The sequence below is a fragment of the Sylvia atricapilla genome, chromosome 10, assembly GCF_009819655.1.
Source record: "Sylvia atricapilla isolate bSylAtr1 chromosome 10, bSylAtr1.pri, whole genome shotgun sequence".
NCBI classification, from domain to species: domain Eukaryota; kingdom Metazoa; phylum Chordata; class Aves; order Passeriformes; family Sylviidae; genus Sylvia; species Sylvia atricapilla.
In genome coordinates, this window is record NC_089149.1 from 18,262,911 (window position 1) to 18,284,983 (window position 22,073).

The 22,073-nt window shown below is 47.9% G+C and overlaps 3 protein-coding genes across 4 annotated transcripts; all 3 read left to right on the top strand.

The window, feature by feature from the left end:
- Nucleotides 1-53: 53 nt before the first annotated feature.
- ANAPC13 (anaphase promoting complex subunit 13) lies at nucleotides 54-3,592 on the top strand. The gene is made up of 3 exons (XM_066326492.1): nucleotides 54-95; nucleotides 909-1,034; nucleotides 3,138-3,592. The coding sequence occupies exons 2-3, from the start codon at nucleotides 936-938 to the stop codon at nucleotides 3,261-3,263; spliced, it is 225 nt and encodes a 74-aa protein (XP_066182589.1). The 5' UTR covers nucleotides 54-95; nucleotides 909-935; the 3' UTR covers nucleotides 3,264-3,592.
- A 1,692-nt stretch (nucleotides 3,593-5,284) lies between these two features.
- On the top strand, nucleotides 5,285-18,081 carry LIPH (lipase H). Its single transcript, XM_066326169.1, has 10 exons — nucleotides 5,285-5,800; nucleotides 9,834-10,201; nucleotides 10,874-10,982; nucleotides 11,068-11,169; nucleotides 12,076-12,165; nucleotides 13,270-13,437; nucleotides 14,229-14,324; nucleotides 15,223-15,334; nucleotides 16,277-16,450; nucleotides 18,009-18,081. Exons 1-10 carry the CDS (start codon nucleotides 5,749-5,751, stop codon nucleotides 18,079-18,081), a joined length of 1,344 nt encoding a protein of 447 aa, XP_066182266.1. The 5' UTR covers nucleotides 5,285-5,748.
- A 417-nt stretch (nucleotides 18,082-18,498) lies between these two features.
- On the top strand, nucleotides 18,499-21,550 carry TMEM41A (transmembrane protein 41A). 2 transcript variants are annotated; one of them, XM_066326172.1, is made up of 5 exons: nucleotides 18,514-18,672; nucleotides 18,749-18,902; nucleotides 19,709-19,870; nucleotides 20,385-20,523; nucleotides 21,041-21,550. In XM_066326172.1, exons 1-5 carry the CDS (start codon nucleotides 18,575-18,577, stop codon nucleotides 21,259-21,261), a joined length of 774 nt encoding a protein of 257 aa, XP_066182269.1. In that variant the 5' UTR covers nucleotides 18,514-18,574; the 3' UTR covers nucleotides 21,262-21,550. The 2 variants fall into 2 exon arrangements, with proteins under 2 accessions (XP_066182271.1, XP_066182269.1); XM_066326174.1 differs by lacking the exon at nucleotides 20,385-20,523 and having other exon boundaries at nucleotides 18,499-18,672.
- Nucleotides 21,551-22,073: the final 523 nt, after the last annotated feature.

Genomic DNA, 22,073 nt, shown 5'->3' on the forward strand with positions numbered 1-22,073 from the left:
CCTCTCCCGCCCCGGCGCGGGCACGGCCCGGCCCCGCGGCGCTGCGCATGCGCTGGAGCGGCGCCTGCGCCTTGCCGTCCCCGGAGATGGGCAGGGTAGGGCGGGCCGGGCACAGCGGGGACACCGCGGGGACACCGGGACACGGGGCGGTCACGGAGCCCTGTTGGCCGGGAGAGGCAGGGATCGCACCGCGCCGGGGCTGGGATGCGCTCAGGCCCGTGTCGGTCGCCGCCCACCTGGCGGCTCCGGCAGCCGGCGAGTGCCGGGCCTGGCTTGTTTTTGAATGAGTGTCATTCTCTCATACCCGCCAGGATCGAGCTGCCCGCTGCTGCTGCCACGCAGTTACACCGGGGCGAGGGCCTGAGGTGATCCTTCAAGGAGGGCAGAGTGCAATGAAACACTCTGGAGTAATTGTAGTAGCTGGGGATGAAACGTAGATCTCGTTTTGCTTCTGTTTCACCAGTTTTCTGGACTTCAGGTTCGGGCAGAATTCTGGGTCCCTTGAAATCCTTTGTTGTGACTTCCCCCGACATGTGAAGGAGTGGGTGAGGCACCTAACTGGTCAGGGGCTGTCCAGCAGGCAGCAAAGGGTTGCTCAAACACTCAAATTAGACTTCTAAAGGTCAGTCAGTAGATACAAATACATGTAAATATCATTAATAACCAGCTGGTTTTATATATTCATCTCTGATGCATATCAGTCTACAATTCATTTTGATTAAGTTCTTTTCAGATGAAGTTGTTCTCCTTTGGTTATAATCCCTTTTTAAGTGTATTAGGGAAATCAAGGTTTTCCTTGTAAGTTTAAACTTCATATGGATTGCATCAAAACTGAAGCAAGCGTGTAGTCCAGACTCCAGCTCCTTGGCTGGAGATGTCGTTAAAACAGCATCTGCTTTGTGTCACAGATTTAGCTGCTCTCCCCTGCTGCGACGATGGACAGTGAGGTGCAGAGGGATGGCAGGATCCTGGATCTGATCGATGATGCGTGGAGGGAAGATAAATTGCCCTACGAGGACGTGGCCATCCCTCTGGTAGGTACATTGCTACTTATCAATCTGAGTTAAGGCTGCTGTGTTCATTACAGCCCCTTCCAAGAAAAGGCACAGAGTGTTCCTTGTGGTGCAGCTAATTTGTAAAAAAGGCTGATGGATCTGACTCCTTCCTTGTCCTATATGGCAATCATTCCTGTGTGCATGAGGACATGGATATTTCTGTCCCTCATCCCCTGAACAGTTGCTGAATCTTCTTAGAACTGGAGTGCCCTTTTCATTGCCCTGTCCTGGGTTTGGCATCAGGGAGAAGTCAAATCATCCTTTTTCTCTGCTTCCCTTTCTTGTTCCTGGTGTTTGAGGTACTTTCCAGGTTGGTTTGGAGAGCAGAGGATCAGTCTCACACTGACAATTCCAATCTTGGTTAAACTTTATTTCCACTTCCTGCAATGCCATTTAAAGAAGCTGAGAAGTTTTCATAGGTGTTTCAAAGCAGTATTTTTCAGCTACAGTGTTGCTGTTAGCAGTTCCAGGACAGCAGTGAAGCACTGGCAGGTGCAGCAGGACTCTTGCCTGCGGTGCTGAGTCCAAGGCATGGCACCTCTCCTGTCATCCAGGGTACAGCTGCAAGGCCAGAGAGGGGCAGCAGGGGAAAAGCTACTGCTGATCCCACAGAGCCCAGAGCTGAGGCTTTAGATCTCCCACACTGACACCTTTCCTTAGCTATTCTGAAACTTCCAAGGAAGTAGCTGAAGATTTTCCCTTCCCTTTTACTCTCTGGTACGTGAGCTTTGTCCCAGCTAGCAAAGATAACACAGTGCTGGTTTCTTTCAGCACAGAGACATTTCCATATTTGTGACGTGGCTCAGGCTTTAGCCCTGCCACCGCTGGCTTTTCAGAGAGGGCGAGAAGCAGCAGTGCAACTCAAAATCCATATGTAGAGCACACATTTTCCTGCCAAGAGTTGGGCTTGAGGGAAGCATCTTGCCAGAAGAGTGATTCTCAGATAAAAGACCCCAAATCCTCCTTTGCTTGGGACAACTTTCATTAGGCAAGCTGAGTATCATAAACAAGTTCCTTGTTGACAACTGCCTTCAACCCCAGTCCAAACATTACTATTTCTTCCCTTAGAGCCATCTCATGATGGCTTACAGTCACATACAGATGACAGCCTCAGAGAAGGAAGCCTCACCAACTAACAACAGAAAGAAAGGCCTGGCTGTGGAAATAAAGATCCCCAGAGATGAGATTTGCTCTGATCACATAGAAAAACCAGCATGAATTCACAGGGGACTTATTCAGGGACATTGCAAAGGAGCAACTAGAATGGCTGTGAAAGTGGTATTTGAGCCTGTCCTGAGAATCTGCTCCAGTGCTCACTCAAGACATTTCTGGGAACTCAAATGGGTTCAAATCATTCACTGTTTTCAAAGCTGAACCATTTTATTTAGCTCATGCTGGGATTTCCAGAACTCTAGAACTCAGAATCCCTGTCCAAATGGTATTTGGCAGAATAGCACACACTCAGTGTGACTACTCCAGTACAGCAAGACAGAGAAAAAACAATTAAAGGAAGGAAGATGAAATCTCAGTTAAACTTTCCTTCCCCTTACTGTGCCATGAGCAGCTCTGTGGCACACCTGGCAGGGAGTCTTGGCTGCTGCTGTGGATTCAGCACAGCTACACCTGAGTCCAGCATACAGACAGAAGGATTTCTCACCTGCCACAGGAAAGTAACATTTTACAGAACCAGTTGTCTGCAGTATTTGTATTCTTTGCAACAGCAGAAGCAGCACATTGCAAACAAACAATGGAATAAATGCATTGTACTGTTGTTTACTTACTTTGCATTTGCTGTATATTCTCCCTCACTGCATGTACAGTCTGAGTGTACAGCAAGGCCCCAGGGTCCTGAAAACCAATTTACCTTTCAGATTAAGCACCATATTCAAATGAAATGATTACTGTTCATAACGGGGCTCAGCAATATTTTCAAGTGGATAAGTACGTATGATATTTATTGTTCAGATGCACCCTCTGGTCTCGTTTGTGGGTTTTGTATCTATCCACACAAATCATAACAACCTGCTGCTTGCAGGAAGCGTATTATGTGTGGAATGCATTGTACCTGTGTTTTGTTCTCAGAATGAGCTCCCTGAACCAGAGCAAGACAATGGTGGCACCACTGAGTCCGTCAAAGAGCAAGAAATGAAGTGGACAGATTTGGCTCTCCAGTATCTCCATGAAAACGTTCCACCCACGGGAAATTAGTGAATCAGTGGGATTTCATACAGTGCATGCATGAATGCAGCATAAAAATATTTTTCAGCTAACCATTGCTGTCATAAGCTGCACTAAGGAGGAAGCAACATTTCAGAAGCTTTCAGATTCCAACAGTGGTTCAGCTCACAAATGAAGAGTTTAAAATGCTTCTTCCTTGAATGTGAAATAGCAGAGGCTCTGACATCTCAAAGCCAAGTGCAAAATGTTTCGTGCTTGTAAGATTATTTCATGTTTTCTGTTAAATTGTTTTTAAGTTGGTGCCAAGTCTGATCTTAAATGTTTTCTACACGTGATTAAAAAGTTTTTACTGTCTCAAATTGCAATTATTTCAGAGCTCACAGGCATTATTGTCTAGAGTTCAGTGTACAAAACCCAAATAATTTTGAGTTGTTGCCATCTTTAACAAGTGTGTGGCTGAGGCAGGATGTGTTGAGCAGTGTGAAGGGTTAGTCAGCAGAATCAAAGTGGGGAGTAACCTGTAAGCACTTGAATTCCTGCTCTCAGGATCTGATGGTGGTGGTGGTGGACAGCATTTCCAGTGCTGACATCCTGGAAATGTTTGTCAATGTGTACAGTGAACAGACAGTCTAATTTATGCTGAAATTGTGGTTACTCAAAATCATGGTCTTCCGAGGGATGGTTCAGAGTTCCAAGGAAGAACCTGACAGTCCCGGTGCAGGGCCTCTTGAAGTGAGAGCCACTCAGATGAGCAGCCTCAGATGGGAAATGAAAATCCAAAAAAAGTGATGGGGAAAAGAAATGAGTGGGGCTTAGCTTCAGGCAACAAATTGTTACCTCTTTCTGTACTGAGATGAAAGGCAAGGCCCTCTTGATTTACCCTATTTTATCTCTGATTCTCAGATGTCTTTTGCAACAGGTAAAAGCCTTCTGTTCTTCATGTTTCACTGTTGGACCAATTCTGTCTCGCCATTGGCAGAACCTTTTGCTAAGGAAAAATATTTTGACAGAGTTTAGGATTACTGGTAGAGGTGAGAAAGGAGCTGGAAGGAAAACAATGTTTAAATTACATTCTTTTGCCAGTGCAGCAGAAAAAGCTTTGTCCTGGAGCTTCTAGATCCACAGATATTATGTATTGTCTTTTCTCAGTGTTTATCATCTTCAAAATAACAAGCCTCAACTTTTGCCTTGGTGATTATCAAATGGTATCACAGAACAGCACATGTTCAGTCAGACAGATTGCTGAGCTGCTTGATGCTGAAGAGCTCAAGGTGCCTGTGAAAGAATCATGCTAGGCACCTCTTCTGCCTCAAGTGTGATCCATGCCTGCACCAGAGGAGCAGACACTTGTCTGAATGAAAAGGAGCTGCAGACAGCAGGAAGAGTTAAGGATTAACCTGAGAATTAGCAAAGTCAAAAAGCTTAATAAGTACAGCACGGACCAAAGAACCAGCTATGTCACTGGGAGCAGTAATAGTTCAGCTCCTCATTGGATCATCACCAAGGGAAAGAAAGCAGAGCCTGGGCTTAATGAGGTATTTCTAATCCAGCCCACGTTCCCTTTCCCTGGCCAATGTTAGAGGAAATAGCTAAGAAAATGCCAGGCAAAACTACCACCTAGCTTCTATCCAGCAGCCATCCCTGTTCCCACCCTTCTCATCCCTTTACAAACTCCCACCACCTTCATTTTCCCAGTTTTGCCACTACACCTTCCAGCTCTGATTTCAGACATCCTTTCCTGCTCCTGACAGTTGCCATTTCTTGGCAATCTCCTTCCTCCCATCCAGCAAGGAAACAAAAAGCCTTCCTTACTTGAATTAGAGCTGAATTTATGAGGTTCCATCAGGTCTGTGAGAAAATGCCACTTGTATGAGTTTTATCCAAGACAGCAGTTGCTTGGGAGCCCAGTGGAGAGCCACACACCTTGAAGTGGTACTTTCCCTTTGTCACAACACAATGCTGTGCACCTGTCTCCTGCCTGAGGTGGGAACAGGATTTGTAGAAGGGACTCTGGGCCATGGCACTCAGGAGAGCAGGAAAGACATGGGAGGTATTAGGGATCATCATGAACTCTCCAAAGGCAGAGCTTTGTGAAACCAAGGACCAGCCCCACCCAGATGCTTATCAGACTTGCAGTGACATCTACAATCTTCCTGACATTCTTTTAAAAAGACAAATAGACAGGCAATAATTTCCTTAGTTTCAACACTTGTAGTCAAATTGCTGCTTACAGCCGTGATACTAACCCATTTCTGTCTTTGATTAGTCATCCCCCAAGGCAAACTATATTTAAATTAAGGAAACCTGCTAGAATAGAAGATGCCCCACCTTCTTAAGAAGCTTAATTTGACTGCTCTTCATTTCTTGGCTGGTAACTTCCTTCTTTCACCACACCTACTGCTACTGACAGAAAAAAAAAGCAAGCAAACTGCTGTCAGAGCCAGGAGACACATGCCAGAGAAATTGTGGGATCCTTCAAGTCTCTTACCTGTAGAAGTTCCATGTGGAAGTCCATATGCCGAGGCTGTGTGTTGTGTTCATCTGCCTTTTGTATGGGGTGAAAACAGGTAAGAACTCAACCATTTGTTTTGAATGTTTTTGTCAAATATAAAACATTTTCTGTGCTTTACAGCAACATGAATGTACCTGCCCTCCGCACTTACAGTTACTGCACAGGGTTTCTCACTAGCATTATTTATATTGGCAAAGCAAATTATATTGGTTACAGGAATGTAGTCAGTTCTAAGAGTTCAAAATGGAAAACCAGAAGTATTTTTTATTATCTTTTCCTCCCTTTGCAAATATTTCTCTTATATAAGTACTATCCATCGACACCGAAAATGTCATTCGAAATCTTCAGAGAATAATGATTTCTTCTCAGGGGTGTCATGTATGACAGAGACGAAGGATGAATTACCATTTATGAACAGTAAGCTCCATTTTTGTAGCCTCACAGCCCTACAAGAACAAACCTGTGTGAAAATAAACAAATGTACTGCCTTGTGTTAGCATACACATGGGAGCAAGGCAAGTTACAGCTCTCTGCTTTGTAGGGAAAACAAACAGGGTTTAAAAAAACAGTGTTCTTATATATACTAACTTGTGTTTCATCAGGAATAATCTCAGGGTCGCCTTTTGCTTGGTTTGTTTAATACTCTGTAGGAAATGCAGTCATGAGAAGTGGGAAAAGAGAATGGTGTGAAAAAGCACCGATGAAATGCAGTGAGCTATTGACCAGTTTAGGAGGGGAGGGCACACCCTCTCTGTGGAAAAGTGGTGGAAATCTGCACCACTAATGCTCTCCAGATTCGTGGTGTGGTACTGAAGTGTGCTGAAAGGGGGGATGGTTGATAGTTAAGACCAATCTGATGACACACTGTACAATGCCCAGGCAAGGTGGCAGAGGCTGGAGGGCCAGAGCTCCTGTGGACAGAGAAGCAGTGACATACTCACCTGAGCTCCATGCAGGTGCTCACTGGGTGAGCAGCTCGGTGTCCCAAGGACCACAGCTGGGACAGCCACACATTTGGCCAAGTGACCACTGACCCACTGAGGTGAAAAATCTGTTGGAACTTCCCTTTGCAAGAGGACAGGCTGGTAAAAACCTCAGCTGCTACTTTATTTATGTAGACAGCTCGTACCACAGCCTCAAAACACCACCGTGGCAAACCCTGCCTGTCCATAGGATCAACATCAAAGAAAAAGCCTCCAAGCACCATCTTCTAGAAAGGAATTAGGGACACCAGGAGAATGCAGGAAACACCTCAAGAGCAGTGACTGCAGTAAATACCAGGAGCGTGCCTGGGACTCTTCCACTCCCTGCAACACTCCTACCTGGGAGTATATAACTTCAGAATATATATATGTGTGTGTATCTGTGTGTGCATATCTATGTTTGTGTATATATGTGTGTGTATATAAAATTTCAGAACCAACTCATTCTGAAGATGCCTCCACTGCTGCAACAGCACCTTGGAGGATGATCTCAGGCTCAAGACCAAACGTGTTCAGCTCCCTGGCAGGTTCATGGATTTAACATATTTTTATGCTCCCTGCTACAGGTTCTGGGAGATCAGAGCACCTTGTCCAGCAAACCAGTGTTTGCCTCCTATTTCACATATCAGAAAAGAGAGCAGAAGGAGAATGGGGATTGCCAGAGGCTGTCTAGCAAGCTAAGGCAGGGCTGGAAATGAGTTACTGGGATGCTGGGTTAATGGCCATGTTCACTGCCCTTTACTGGAGGGAAGTGATCTGTTGGACATGGGTTAAGTACAGTGCCAGGGGATAAGTTTCTACCTCATTTATTTGCTTGCAGAGTAAATCTCAGTAAGCCACTTGCCCCAATCATCCTGGAGTTTCAAAGACACTTTCAGCCATTTGGGGAGGAGTCACTGTGCTTAGCAGAAGGAAGAGCAAAGCCAGGATAACTGGCCATTCTCATGTGTCAGTTTTTGAACACATGGTGGGTGGGGCTGGGATTGGCACCAACTTGCCAGAAGAGAACCTGGCAGGTTTCCTCCCCTTATTAGCACTGATTTGATTTTGTTAGTCAAAACAGAACCAATTTAACAGACCCGGTGCAGATATAACAAGGCTCTTTATACAGTCCCTGTGTTAGGTATCAGCAAATGCTGACCAGCTCTTTGAAAGCACTTCTGTACCAGAAGGTTTAGGCTGTTCTGGTGACAAACATAGTGCTCCTCTGGGCAAGCCTCAGCACAGTGCAGGAGATACAGAAACAAATTAAGCAATCAGTGCAATCTTGCACCATATAGAAGTAATTCTTGCCTGGCATTTCTGCCTGTATTGCTACAGCTTAAGTTGCAGTAAAGATAATTAACAACACTATATAGTGCTACTATACAATAACTAAAACAATGCCTAGTTATTAGTAAAACATGCAGTTGTGGTTTTTTATGCTGCAGTAGCACCTAGAGGACAGTCACTGTGTCTCACTGTATGAGCTGGTGTGCATGAGGAAAAACTGTTAATTTTTCTCTGCTTACTTGGGGATTTCCACAAGAGCAGTGTCACAGAACTCTCGTTGCTGTTTCCCTGGAGCATTTTGGCACTGTAAGAATGAGCTGTCACTGCTGCAGGTCACCTTTCCTCTTGGGAGGAGGGCCCAGAGTCACTGCTCCTGGGAGCTCTGAGTGAAGCGTTACTCAGAGGCAGGACACCTCCATTCAAAGGCCCCTAATTTCACTGGGCCTGGCTGAGGGCTCATTTCCCACCATTCCTGTCACACCATTCATATGTTACCATACGCTTTGTATAGGATGGACTCCATGGATTTCAGATGTTAAAAATTATTTCTGAATTTATGGTAGCAATTTAAAATATTCAGTTGGACTTAACTGCAACATCCTTTTAGCCTATTAACTTTTATTTCTGGAGCTCCTGGGGCTTCTACAAAGTAATTAGCAGAGCTGTGGCAACTGAGCAGATTGTTTTATGTACCGGGCACAAAGCATTTATATCACTCTCATGCTCCTGATTTCCTGAGGAGGAAAAAAGGAAAAGTTGCTCATAGAAACTGTGAGAGTTTCATCATTCAGAAATTAAAATGCACAGAGCATTGGAGATTTGCTAGAGCATAATTAACTTACAGCTGCAGGTTTTCTAAACCCTGCTACCTACTGCACAGTCCTTCAAGCAACAAAGATCAGGAAGATTCCTCTAGGAACTGTAGCCTGAACAATTATTGCAGCCCAGGACATGTGTGAGAGCGACACTCTCCCCCACAGGGTTCTTCAATAAGATTATGAGGATTTGAGGGAACGGAATGTGAGCCAAGAAGAGGCTACTAAACCTGGGAGGGCCTTCATAAGCAGTGTCTATCTGGAGACAGTTACTCCACTCCCTGCCAGTGCCCTGTTGGAGACTGTATTGGGCTCTGAAGGCTCAGCTGGTCTTCTGCTGGAAAAGCAAAGAACAAAGCTGGGATTTCCAATGGCACAGGCCATCCCACTGAGCAGTACATCAAGCACCACTTACATCAAATTCAGTTAAACTTCAGCTGTGTATAAAGCACAGTTACCATCTCACAGACTCAAGGGTGCCCCATTTTGCAGTCTGGAATACCAGGCTGCATCTGCACATACAAATGAAGCATTGAGCTGCATCTCACCACGGCAAGACTCTCTGCAGCTTGGCAGCTCCAGGCTGGAGGTACAAACCAACCCTGAGGACACCTGTTTAGCTGAGAACCCGTCCAGAGCACCTGAGTGTGCTCACAAACCAGTACAGCAATCATCCTGCCTGTTGGTCTCTTAATATCTTCCTCACACAGTGAGATTTTTGGACAAGAGTCCTTGCCAACTACCAGCTGCCACAGGAAGCAGGGCTGTGGTGTTTCAGGAAATGCTGCTCCAAAAAGTGTGATTGCTCTCTTTGTGCCAACACAGCAAGAAAACCTAAGTTCCAAGGTAACTTCAGTCATAAGCATGATAGAGAGGGGAGGGAGAGAAGAGACAGGAGCAGCCTTTGTGCTCAGGAAACTCCCAACACCCTTTCCTACCCTGTGCAGAATTGGCAGGTACAACAGGCTAAAGAAAACCCCTTGGTGCCAAACTCCAACTGCCACTCTGCTGCTTTCAGATCCTCAGGAGACATGTCCTGCATTCACAGCCCTCGGCATTGGGAATGCTTTGATAGGGACAGAGCTGAAAGTGAAGCTGCTGCTCTACACCCGGCAGAACCCAACCTGTGCCGAGGAGCTCCACTCAGCAGCCTCCAAGTACCTCAATGTGACCAAGAAAACGACCTTCATCATCCATGGGTACCGACTCACAGGCTCTGCCCCAGTCTGGATCCCTGACCTGGTGCATCTCCTGCTTTCTGTGGAGGACATGAATGTCATCGTTGTGGACTGGAACCAGGGGGCAACAACTCTCATCTACAGCTATGCCTCCAGGAAGTGCAAAAGAGTTGCTGAGATTTTGAAGAAACTTATAGATGAAATGTTGGTAAGTTGTATGCTCATGCTATGATACAGTCATTAAGACACAGTATGTAAAGGGCACAAAGGAAGTACTTAAACCAGCAGGATGTCTGAGAATAGAAACTCCTAAAAAAGGAATACATTAATTTTTGGAAGTGCATGTGTACTGCAGTGCCAAATCCTACCCTTGGATTGCTTTTGGTGCAACATGCAGTTTACACTCTACATCTCTACATTTCAGGGTACAAAACTCTCCAGATATGTTTTCCCATCCATAGAAACTCCACTTCCACTTTCTGTATATCCAAAGGCAGCTTAAGGGGATCAGCTATGGCTGATCACAGCTCCTCTAAGGTGTTGGAATGATGATGCTGGATCCTTAGGATCATAGTGTCTGCTAATTCCTTGCAGGAACCACATGTGGGGCAACTGGAATTTTACTCCTGGGGCCCATCAGTGGTTCCTGTCCACACTTGTAATCATTGCCCCAGGAAAATACAACCATTGCCTGAACTGTTCTCATCACAGCTCTCTGAGGTATAGATCTCAAACAGGAATGCTGGCTGCTCTGAGGGACTGTTCAAAGGGGAAATATCTACAGAGAGTAGAACACACTGGGAGATGTTACATTCCTCCTTCTAATTTTTTTTTTTTTATTTTCCAAAACCACAATACCATGAGTACTTTTAAATCTCAGATTGATGGAGCGTCCCTTGACTCTGTGCACATGATAGGAGTGAGCCTGGGAGCACACATCTCTGGCTTTGTGGGTCAGATGTTTGATGGCATGCTGGGAAGAATCACAGGTAAGCCTTCCTCCAGCAGTCCTCTTGCCTCAAGGAAGGACAGCCCGGAGTGAAGCCTTGCCACGCCCATGGCTTTGTGCTGCAGGCCTTGACCCTGCGGGCCCCTTGTACAGGGGGACGGCGCCGAGCGAGAGGCTGGACCCCACGGACGCACAGTTCGTCGACGTCATCCACTCCGACACCGACGGTACATCACTTTCCTCCTCCTTCCTTTACAGGAAACCCAGAGACTGACTGGGAGCACGGGGAGGGGGGTGCTGGTGGGCAGCAGTGCTGGGGGTCCTCACTCCTGTGGCCCAGGAGCACAGCAGACTCCCTCACTGAGCCTGGTTGATTTGCATTTCAAAACATGCTGCTGATGGCAGCAGCTACAACCTGGCCCATGACTGACAAAGACTTAGGAACAGGGAGGACGTCCTGCAGCATGGTCCTTCTGGAGCAGGACACACCAACATCCCATCGAGGAGTCAGGCTGCATCCGAGCACACAGCATTTCCAGAGCTGGTCCCACTGCTCAATGCCTTGCACAGCAGATCAGTTATCCTCACCCCATGGTTCCATGAATGATGTTTCCAGTCTCCGTCCCACCTCCTTAAGAGCTAAACCTTCCCCTAGGGCAAATCTGGACTCTCCCTCAGCCCTGTCCTTTTCCAGAGCCACCAGCCAGGCCAGCAGTGCGATGCCAAGCCCCCCATGCTGCTCCCATGGCCACCCTACCCCACTTGGCTTTCCCACCTAATTGCTGCCTCTCTTCTCCCAGCCCTTCCAGGAAGTCAGATTTCAGCAGCACAGCAACAGCCAGGTTTCCCATCCCTTTTCCTCTCCTGCACACAAGTGACACAAACCTCCACATTTGGTACTGTTGCATGCACAGACTTATTTTAGGTACTTGATATCATTGTTAAAATAACCCAGCTGGGTCACAATTGTTTGGCCTGCTGCTTAAACAGATGGATGACATTAGTATTCCTGTACAAGCAGGCATCCAAGAGCTAAATAACTACTATTTTTTCCAGTTAAGTTGCTATATTTTCTTCTTGTGCATTTTACAATTTAGTATTCCCCCCTGAGCCGTGGTATTCCCTTTTGTTAGGACTGGGCTACGAAGAAGCACTGGGCCATATTGACTTCTATCCCAACGGTGGGACCGACCAACCAGGCTGTCCACTGACAATATTTTCTGGTAATTAATCCTGCCCTGAATTGCACAAAACCCGACAAAATGTTTCCAATCAGAAAAAAAGGAGAAAGACAGAAATCATTATCACTGCTCAGAAAACACATGAAATCCATATTCTGGGAAAGCCATGGCAGCAACTTCTCAGCGCTGGCATGACAGGGGTTTAGCTGATGTGCACCAGGCAGAGATGAGAGTCAGGGTCACCTCTCTGTGCCTCCATCACAGTGCACGTGGGACTAATCCTCTGTGCAAAAAGTCTTCAGGTGGATGTGTGGATGTGTGCCTTCATTTTGTGATTATGTCCAGAAAATCTGTGACTTTTTTTTTTCTTTTTAATTACTTTCAACACACAAAAGCCTAAGGACTAGCAGTGGCCAGGACCTGTTCAGAAAATGGGTTCAAGATGAATGTGCAGCAGGCAGTTATCCCAAAGCAAAGGCACCTTCCTTAGCAGTGACAGTGCAGTCTGGAAGGCACAGCCCTAGTCTTGAACAAAAGAAAGTTTTTTTTCCTTTCAGCCTGGCAGCAAAACTGGTTTGATGAAAGGTGGGTGAAGAAGATACCCTACAGAAGAAAATGCAGTATTGTGAACTCAACCCTTATCAGACCTAAGAGAATCTACATAGGAGAGCAGCCTGAGCAAAAAATTCGTAGGAAAGGAGGCTTCACTCATTTTTGCTGCTCATGGAACAACTCATTTTATTAGCTATGTCTTTCTAAAGAGTTTTTTACACCAAAATGGAAGGTCATGTGCAAAGCTAAAAGCTGTCAGGCCAGGGCTCAGAGAGGAGAGGAAAACACCAGAGACAGAATATATAGTTGATCTATAGTTGGATCCTCTGGAACTGCAGCAACCACATAAACAAATGTTTCTAAAACCAAAAAGACAAGAAGAAAGGCAAAGCAGACACAGGGAGAGCTGAGCACACTCAAAAGGAGAGGCTGCTGCCCACTTACTGTTCTGCCACAGCCCAGTGTTCCCCAGTGCAATTTGTTGGGTTCAGAATGGTCAATGACTGTCCACTGGTGTGTCCTGTGGGCATTAATCCTGTTTCCCTGAGGCGTGAGGATTGCTAATGAAATATTTCTTCCCTGTACATGATTAAGGATTGCAGTATTTTAAATGTGACCACCAGAGGTCTGTTTTCCTGTTCCTGTCCTCCCTGACACAGAGCTGCAATATCACCACATACCCATGCAACTCGTACAGGAATTACAGGAATGGCAAATGCACCAGCTGTGAACCCTTCTGGCCCATGCCATGCCCCGTCCTAGGTAAGGATCCAGTGAATGTCAATCCATCCTGAATACTGAGCTGCCTGTTGTCACTGTCACTTGGAGGGGGATGCTTTGCTGGAGGACTAACACAACATGGTGCTTTGCAAAAGCACCCAAATTATTTCCACTGAAGTCTTTGAGGTCTCTCAGGCCTGCTCCTTGTAACATCACATCATGTTATGATCTAGAACAGAAATCCACAGGTAAAGGATCCAGAACTAGAAAAGCCAAAACTAGACTTGGGATCTTTATTATAAAGTCAGAGAAACAGCGAATCAAAGTCCCTCAGTTGCAGAGTTTGAGGGAAAAGGGCCTGTTCTTGCTAAAATAAGATTTACAAGCAAATTCCCAGCACCACAAATCCCTCTGTGCTCTAAAAGGAATGGCAAATAGGTGAACAAAGGGAATTCTGGACTTGCCTGCCTCAGCCTGGGTGTGACAGCCCAGGCTCAGGCTGGCAGCTCTGAAATGTTTATGCTAAATCACCTGATGCTTCCAGAAAGGAACTGGCAAAGTCAAGGGGATGATTTTCATTCTGCACTGCAAAATTAAATCCTTCTTGACCATGGATAGCAGATGAGGAAAAAGATCAGCTTGAAGAAAATGCTGAACAGTAACCAGGCATATTCAGTCCTAAGCCTTTGGAGTACAGGAGGATGTGTGTCACAGTGCTACTTGGCAGCTGGCACACAATGCACTATTTCTTAAATACTTGCTCATTTTCAGCCATTTAGTGGCTCATCTACCTGTGCAGTAACTCAGTTTCATTTTCAAACTGTCACCTGCAGGTTATTATGCCCAGGAGTGGAAAAGCTATTTAACACAACAGAGCCATCCAGTGACAAGTATGTTTTTTGACACAGCGGACAAAAAGCCATTTTGCAGTAAGTGACTGAGATTTCTGAGATAGTTTTTCTTTGTGCATTGCCTCAGCAGCAGCAGCCAAGCAGAGATGGTTATTTGCAGCTGGTGTTATAGCCAGCGTTTTAGGGGCTGCTGGATGAAATTGTGTCCATCCACAGTTTGCCATAACCTTCCTTATCTGCCAACCTGTTCCATAGTGGGAAAGCAAACTTGCTTACAGTTACAGGAAATTGATTGAGAACTTTCAAATTAAGTCTAGAAGTTCCAAAATCATGTTTCAAAGCGACACACCATTCTTTTGTGAAAGTAAGAGGTGTGTGGGAACGACAAGAGAGAAAGACAGGCTGCACAAGTGAAAAAGCTACTCTGGAGAAAAGTGAGAGGCATAGGGAGAGGAAGAGAATCTGTGGGGAAAAAAAGGGTTCACCAAGGTGGAAGGTTTCATCTCATCCCTGTGATTACCAACATACCAGAGCACGGGCTGGGATTATGGCCTGAGCTCCAGTGCTGGTAAGCAAGTGAATTCAGACTCATAGATCAAAGAACAGACAATTCTGCTCCAAGACAGAGATGACAAATGGCAGACAAGAAGAACAGAAATGGAGGGCTTCAGAGGGGGACAGAAGAAAGAAAAGACAACCTGGAAGTGAAGGGGGAAGGCAGGCAGTGAAAGGCAGAGTGCTGGGAACCATACAAAGAGGCCATCCTGCATGGATAACCCTTGCTGCAGTGCTCTCCTGACACCTCCTAGTGTTTCTGGTTGAAATCTCTGCAAAGGGAGATGGAGAGCAGGGAGGAGAGAGGGGTTTTGAGATAAACTGCAGGGGCTGTGTCCATCCTCTGCCCGGAGCTCTGCTCCACAGCCTGGACAGCAGAGTGAGCCCACAGGGTCTAACCCCTCATTCTCTCTCCCTTCAGTCTATCACTACTTGGTGGATATTATCACATGGAACAAAGACACCAGGAGAGGCACCTTTAGCATCATGCTAGCTGATGAAGCTGGGAGGAAGGCAGAATCAAAAGTTAATCCGTAAGTCTTACTGGTCTGAGCATTTCTAAGTGTTAGTGCATCCCTTGGAACAACTGCATCTGGGAGGAGGTGACACATCCTCCCCTGGTTTCTCTGCTGATACTTGCTAGTGCACATGACTATGGGATTTCCTGGCCCTATGGAATTTCCACAGCCTCACACAGCCCTGACAGCCCAGCCTTTTGGGTTGGGCCCTTCTGTGTCATCCTCAGGACTGAAGCAGACAATCTCAGCCAGCAGCACAGCTGCCTTAGGCTTCCACTAAAGCAGAAGGAAAAACATCTCCCCCTCTTTTCTTCCTCTTTCAGGGAGTGTTCTGTTCTAGTTCCCAGTGCCCAAGACAGCTGGGGATTAACCTGGGCCTGAATATGTCACATCCAAAATCAATTCATTAAACTCAGAGAGATAAATTAATGGTGTTTATGTGGCATGCAAATTCCTGATTGATCTTAACTACACTTCAGCCAAACAAACCTGCACAACTAGTTTTCCCAAGCTTCTCTAAGTGCATATTCCCTCCGGCATATCTGGCATCTGCTTGCACTGCAGCAATCAGCATGGATCCCACACCAAGGCAGTGCAGGTTTCATGCCTATCTCAAGGTGACTCTGTGCAGGCCTGCAAAGACAGCCATGTATAAATATCACTTGGGTCTAGTCCCTTTGGGATCAAAGCAGAATCACAGTGAAAATTCTGATTAGGGACCAAATGGCATCCAACCTCTGTGTCCCCACTTCCACCCCAAAAAACTGAGGGCAGAAGTGGCTGAGCAGGTTGACACCTGAAGACCTAAATCCACACCCATTCCCTGTAAATCAGAAATCAACCACAAGCTCAGGCCTCCTCCCCCAGCCCTGTTTCTAATATTACAGTGACTACATTAAACCCAGTGCTACTCCCTTGGTGACTCTGACACTCTCTCTCATCTGCTTTATCCTTTAGAGAAGCTGCCACCTTCCAGAAGTACAAACAAATCACTCTGCTCACTGGGTTTGAACAAGATCTTGAAAACGTGGAAAGAATCTCCTTGACATTTTCCACAGGATCTGTCATTGGCCCAAAATTCAAGCTCAGGATACTTCAAATGAGGTTCCGGTCACTGACAAACCCAGAAAGGTGAGCAGATGTTTACAAACTAACCATTTCTGTTGCTGCAGACTGGACAGAAGTAAAGGAATCTCTCCGATTCCTGGCCTAGCTGAGTATGTGCAGAAGAATTAGATTTATTTTACATTCAGTAATTCTCATACACATATCTTTGGAATAAATTCTTCTTTAATGGAATCCCACAGCTGAATACTTACTTGAACACAGAGGCTGTCTTATTGCACTAGGAACATGTTACATGTGATGTGACTCTGACGTGGCCTAACACCCTAACCTTTGCTCAGGAAAGTGACCTTGGACAAGCTGCCCAGGCCTGAAATCTAGGATGAAGGGAAATGCAGCTCTCTGGGAAGAACAGATGTTCAGCCTCAAATACACATTTTATATCCCAGTCAATTTGTATGGGTAGTGAAGCAGGAAGATTAATTTACTCCTGGAATTTCAGAAAGTGGGAGCTGCTGGTTGCTTTGCCCCAAAGCCCTGACTGGTACCCACAATGTCAGGAGGTATCAAGACATTGCTGATGAGGTTTCTACCACCTCATTAACCTCTATCTGCTCTGCTGTCCTACCCTTAAGCTTCCCACCTCAGGAGGTTGGGAGTTCTGCCTGAGCTCAGCAAGCACAGAACCTCTTATGCTGATCTTGTGTGCAAGGACACTATGTGGACACCACACCACGCTTTAAGTTTGGCTTAAAACAAGGCTGGAAGATCACAGGCTCAGAAGGGTGAAGCAAAAAAAATATAAAGCCACAGAACATGTTTTGTTGTATTTCATGAGGTCTGCTACCCTTATCCTAGGCTTGGAACAAGGCAAAGATTGCGTACCTCTACTAAACAAAGTCCTGGAGTTCTCCCTTGCTGCCACTCCCTGTCTCCTGTCCCACGCCTCCACAGTCACTTCCAGTGCCAGATACACTCTTTAAAAGTACCCTTTTAAAGAGCAGACACAAATGCCCTAATATTTGAGGATGCAGTCTCTCCCCGAAGAGGGGCTGCCACAGGCCATAAGCACAGCTCAGGACTTTCAACACATCAACTAATCAGTCACTGCAGGGAGGGATGTCCTGCCCTCTCCCCTTCCCTGTTGCTCTACCCACTACACAGTGCTAATGCTCATATGTCCCCAGTGAAACCCCACATACTTCCTCAGGTTTTTTGGCTGAACTAGCTCCAGACCAGATCTATGTTTGCACCCAGGTCAGAGCAGTGGCACAACTCCTCATGCCAGGAGCTGGGAAGGCTCAAAAGAGGCAGGTGAGCTGGAAGGACCACATTGTTTGGTGGGCACAGCTGTGGACTGGCTTAAAGGGAGCCACAGACTCTGCAGCCAGTGCCCGGTTTGCTGGATTTTTTGGGTTCCTTTTTTCCACAAGCAAAAGATAATGTAGAACGGAATGGCAAAATGCTCAAAGTATCCCAGGCTTAAAGCCAGCCTCACTTGAGATGGACTCGGAGCCGGTTTTCTTAAGAAGATGACATATTTTATGTAGGGCTCCAGCAGGTGGCGGGGGGAGAGGACAGATAAAAGCGTCGTTTTTTCACTTTTGGCCGTGTTTTCACACAGACCCCAGCTGTGCCGATACGACCTGGTCCTGACTGAGAACACGCAGAAGACCTTCAAGCCCATCCCGTGCTGAAGCAGATGTCCCGAGGACGTGCCTGACGGGGCAGACACATTCCACCGCGCTGTGGGGACTCACCTGCCGGGCCCCGGGCGCCTTCTGTGGGGACGAGCAGCGGGAGCCGCTCTCCAGCACAGTGTATAAACGGGCAGCGGGAGTGACAATAAAACCATGGCTGCACATTAAAGCGTGGCTTTTAAAAGGGGGCTTAAAGCGAGGGTTTTAAACGGGGGTTTAAAGCGTGTGCCGGCGGCTGAGCCGGCCGGGAGCCGTGAGCACAGCTCCGAGCAGCACCCAGCAATCCCCGGTACCCCACAGCCCCCGGGGCCCGCCCGCCGTGGCGGCCCCGCCCCGCGCCTGCGCACCGGGCTGGGGCGCTGAGGGCGGCGGGGCTGGCCCGGGGGTGTCCGGGCGCGCTCGGCTCGGCTCGGCTCGGCTCGGCTCGGCTCGGCGCGGCTCGGCGCGGCTCGGCTCGGTCCGGGGGCGGCAGCGGCGGCCCTGAGCCGGGATGTGGCGGCGCCCGGCTGGGCTCCTGCTCGTCTTCGCGGCCGCCACGGCCGCGCTGTGGCTGCTGTCGGTGCGGCTGAGCGCGGGGCAGACGCGCAGGTGGGTGTGAGGGCCCGGCGCTGCCCGTGCGGCCCTCCCTTCTCCGAGGGCTGCCTGTGTGCCTCTCCCCTCGCAGGGCGCTGCGGTTCCCGGCGGACCTGGAGGAGCTGCGGGATCTGGCCGAGGCGCTGCGGGACTACGAGCGGCAGCACCGGGGCGCGGCGCTGGCCCTGTTCTGCGGCGCGTACCTGTACAAGCAGAGTTTCGCCATCCCTGGCTCCAGCCTCCTGGTACGGGGAGGGCGGCGGGGGCGGGGGCCGGGAGCTCACGGATCGGGCAGGACGAGCCGCAGGGACCCGGCCGGGCCCGCAGCTGGGCAGGAACAACCCTTAACACCGGTACGGGTCGGGGCTGACCTGCTGGAGAGCAGCTCTGCCGGGAAGGATCGAGGAGTGTTGGTGGATAATGTGCTCTGAGGGCCAGGAGGGTCGGTGGGATCCTGGAGTGCACCGAGAAGAGCGTTGTCAGCAGGTCAGGGAGTGATCCTGCCCCTCTGCTCAGCCCTGGTGAGGTACAGCCGGAGGGCTGGGCCCGGATCTGGGCTCCTCGGGAAAAGAGTCAGGGAGGAGAGGGTCCAGTGGAGGCCACAAAGGTGCAGTTGGAGCATCTCTCTGATGAGGAAAGACTGGGAGCTGGGCCTGTTTAGTCTGGAAAATACTGAGAAGGGATCTCATTAATGCACATAAATATCTCTAGGGTGTCAGAGGATGGTGCCAGACTTTGTTCAGTAGTGCCCAGCAACAGGACAAGGAGAGTGGCCATAAGCTAAAACACAAGAAGTTTCACCTCAATATGAGTAAGAACTTCTTTCCATGGAGGATGGCAAAGCACTGTGAACAACTGCCCAAGGGAGGGCAGAGAGTCTTTTTCTCTGGAGACATCCCAAACCCACCTGTTCCTGTGTCACCTGTTCTGGGTGACCCTGCCTTGGCGGGGCGTTTGGATTGCACAATCTCGGGAGATCCATTCCAGCCCTAATTCTGTGGTTCTGTGACACACTGTGCCACCCAGGCCTCACTACATGTTGTCCCCACAGAATGTCCTGGCTGGAGCACTCTTTGGGCCATGGAAGGGGCTGGTACTGTGCTCAGTGCTCACGTCTGTGGGAGCTACCCTCTGCTACCTGCTCTCTGCAGCTTTTGGCAAGCAGCTCATTGTCCACTTTTTCCCTGAGAAGGTGGCTCTGCTGCAAGGGAAGGTAAGAACTGGCAGTTCTGCTGACACCCACCATGGCCCTGGGCCAGGCTACTCTTGGGGTGACAAGGAAAACAAGTGTGTGCAGGGGATGCATCAGGCCTGCTGAGGGCACAGTCTAGGAGCAGGCTGCTCTCCTGGAGCAAACTTATTGGCAAAGGGGCTGCCAGGAAAATCCTGGATCTTAATGAAGAGCAGATATTAAATAAAGGAGCGTTTGGGAAGCCCTTGTGCTCCAGAACTGCCTGCGTCCATCCTATGCTGTGTTGTATGCTGGAGGTGGTTCTGCTTTTGGTTTCCTGATCTTATGTTCAGGTGAGATCCCATTTCCACCTCTTCTTGGAAGAGGGCTGGCTCACCGTTAAGCTCCCATACATACAATATTGCTGCTTTCTCTCAGTTCTGGACTAATGTTATGCTGTGGCATATTAGAAGAAAAATTCACTCCAGTATCATGGCCATTTTAATGTTACTGCTGTTTGAGGAGTAGGAATGATGTGGAACATTTCTTTTGGCAGGTAGAAGAGAACAGGAGCTGCTTATTTTTCTTCTTGTTGTTCTTGAGGCTGTTCCCCATGACACCAAACTGGTTCCTGAACCTCTCAGCTCCCATTTTAAACATCCCCATGTCTCAATTCTTTCTCTCCGTCCTCATTGGTAAGGTCTGGAAGGGGACAGTGTGAACACTGCTGTTCTTGGTATCACTGAGCCAGGGAGGGCAGAGCTGGGACTCTGACCCTTGGTCTGTTTCCTCTGTGCTGCCCTTAAGCATTCTGTAAACAGGTGTCCCCAGTGCTGCAAGTTTTGCTTTACTCCTGGTTCTTTCTGTTACAAGCACAGACCGCTGTGTCTGTGTAATGGCTGTAAATTAAAACAATGAGTTCCACCTCAACATGAGGAAGAATTTTCCACAGAGAGTGGCAGAACACTGGAACAGCTGCCCAGGGAGGGCATGGAGTCTCCTTCTCTGGAAACATTCCAAATTCCTCTGGACACATTCATGTGTCTGCCTGCTCTGGGTAACCCTGCCTTAGCAAGGGGGGTTGGACTGAATGATGTCCAGAGCGCCTTCCAATCCCAACAATTCTGTGATTTCTGTGTCTGGCATTGGGCATATTTGAGCTGATTTTCCCTAGAGGGTACTAACTGATTTTTTCTGCTCTGATTCCTTCAGGCCTTACACCATATAATTTCATCTGTGTGCAGACAGGGGCCATTCTGTCCCAGATCACCTCTCTGGATGCCATCTTCTCCTGGGACACACTGCTCAAGCTGCTGGCCATGGCTGTGGCAGCGCTGATTCCAGGGACCCTCATCAAGAGATACAGCAAGAAACACCTGAAGCTGGATGGGGACAAGCAAGCACAGACACTCAATGGCAAAAAGAGCACGTGATAGCTTAGGTGCCCCAGTTTTGGGGTAAAAGCTGCAGGACTGTTCCCAGAGGTTATATTCTGCATGCTCTGTGCCACCACGGACAGTGTCAATTTTTAATCATCCTTCTCATCTCAGAGGAGGTGTCCATTCTTATTTTTAATGAATGTTTACCTGTGCATGTACCTGCACGGAGACAGAGAAACAGGGGCTTTGTGAACACACAGTTAATTTGCCTGTTTGATTTAAATCAGTCTCCTGTGTGACTGAGGCTGTAGGGAATAAAAGGAGGAGTACTGGCATCCTGTGAGGAAGGCAAATCAGAACCCAGCTGTGGATCACTGGCCAAGCAGAACCCTGTGGGCAGTTGGCAGGCCATGCTCCCTCCAACTCCAGACAGATTTAGCATTTTTGGCCTAAAATGATGAGCTGTGTGCTCCTGTGCACCAAGTTGGGAAAATAATGGTGTTTCAGGGTGGAGCTGCAGAAGATTCTCCTTTGATTCCCATGTTAAACCAGCACACCCTGCAGAAAAATGCTCAGGATTTGAGCTGCCTGAGTCAGTCATGTCAGAACACTTGAGATTGCTGCTACTCCCCATAAAAACTAAAGGGGAAAAGAACAGGAATGGATGTGCCTGACTGGCTGAGATTTGTCCTTGAAAAGCACCTTGAAACACATTTGCTCCTATATAACTGTATAACAGTTACGGAGAACATAGGATCCCAGAAGGGTTTGGTTTGGAAGGGATCCTAAAGCCCATCCTGTTTCACCCTGTGTCATAGGCAGGGACACCTTCCACTATCCCAGGCTGCCCTCAGCCCCATCCAGCC

What these genes read in the sequence shown, in the direction of transcription:
- ANAPC13 (XM_066326492.1), top strand. Translation starts at nt 936, where the DNA reads ATGGACAGTGAGGTGCAGAGGGATGGCAGGATCCTGGATCTGATCGAT. An exon ending in AGGACGTGGCCATCCCTCTG is followed by an intron (nt 1,035 to 3,137) that starts GTAGGTACATTG and finishes TTTTGTTCTCAG; the next exon opens with AATGAGCTCCCTGAACCAGA.
- LIPH (XM_066326169.1), top strand. Translation starts at nt 5,749, where the DNA reads ATGCCGAGGCTGTGTGTTGTGTTCATCTGCCTTTTGTATGGGGTGAAA. An exon ending in CATCCACTCCGACACCGACG is followed by an intron (nt 11,170 to 12,075) that starts GTACATCACTTT and finishes CCCTTTTGTTAG; the next exon opens with GACTGGGCTACGAAGAAGCA. An exon ending in GGACAAAAAGCCATTTTGCA is followed by an intron (nt 14,325 to 15,222) that starts GTAAGTGACTGA and finishes CTCTCCCTTCAG; the next exon opens with TCTATCACTACTTGGTGGAT.
- TMEM41A (XM_066326172.1), top strand. Translation starts at nt 18,575, where the DNA reads ATGTGGCGGCGCCCGGCTGGGCTCCTGCTCGTCTTCGCGGCCGCCACG. An exon ending in AGCGCGGGGCAGACGCGCAG is followed by an intron (nt 18,673 to 18,748) that starts GTGGGTGTGAGG and finishes CTCCCCTCGCAG; the next exon opens with GGCGCTGCGGTTCCCGGCGG. An exon ending in CTTTCTCTCCGTCCTCATTG is followed by an intron (nt 20,524 to 21,040) that starts GTAAGGTCTGGA and finishes TGATTCCTTCAG; the next exon opens with GCCTTACACCATATAATTTC.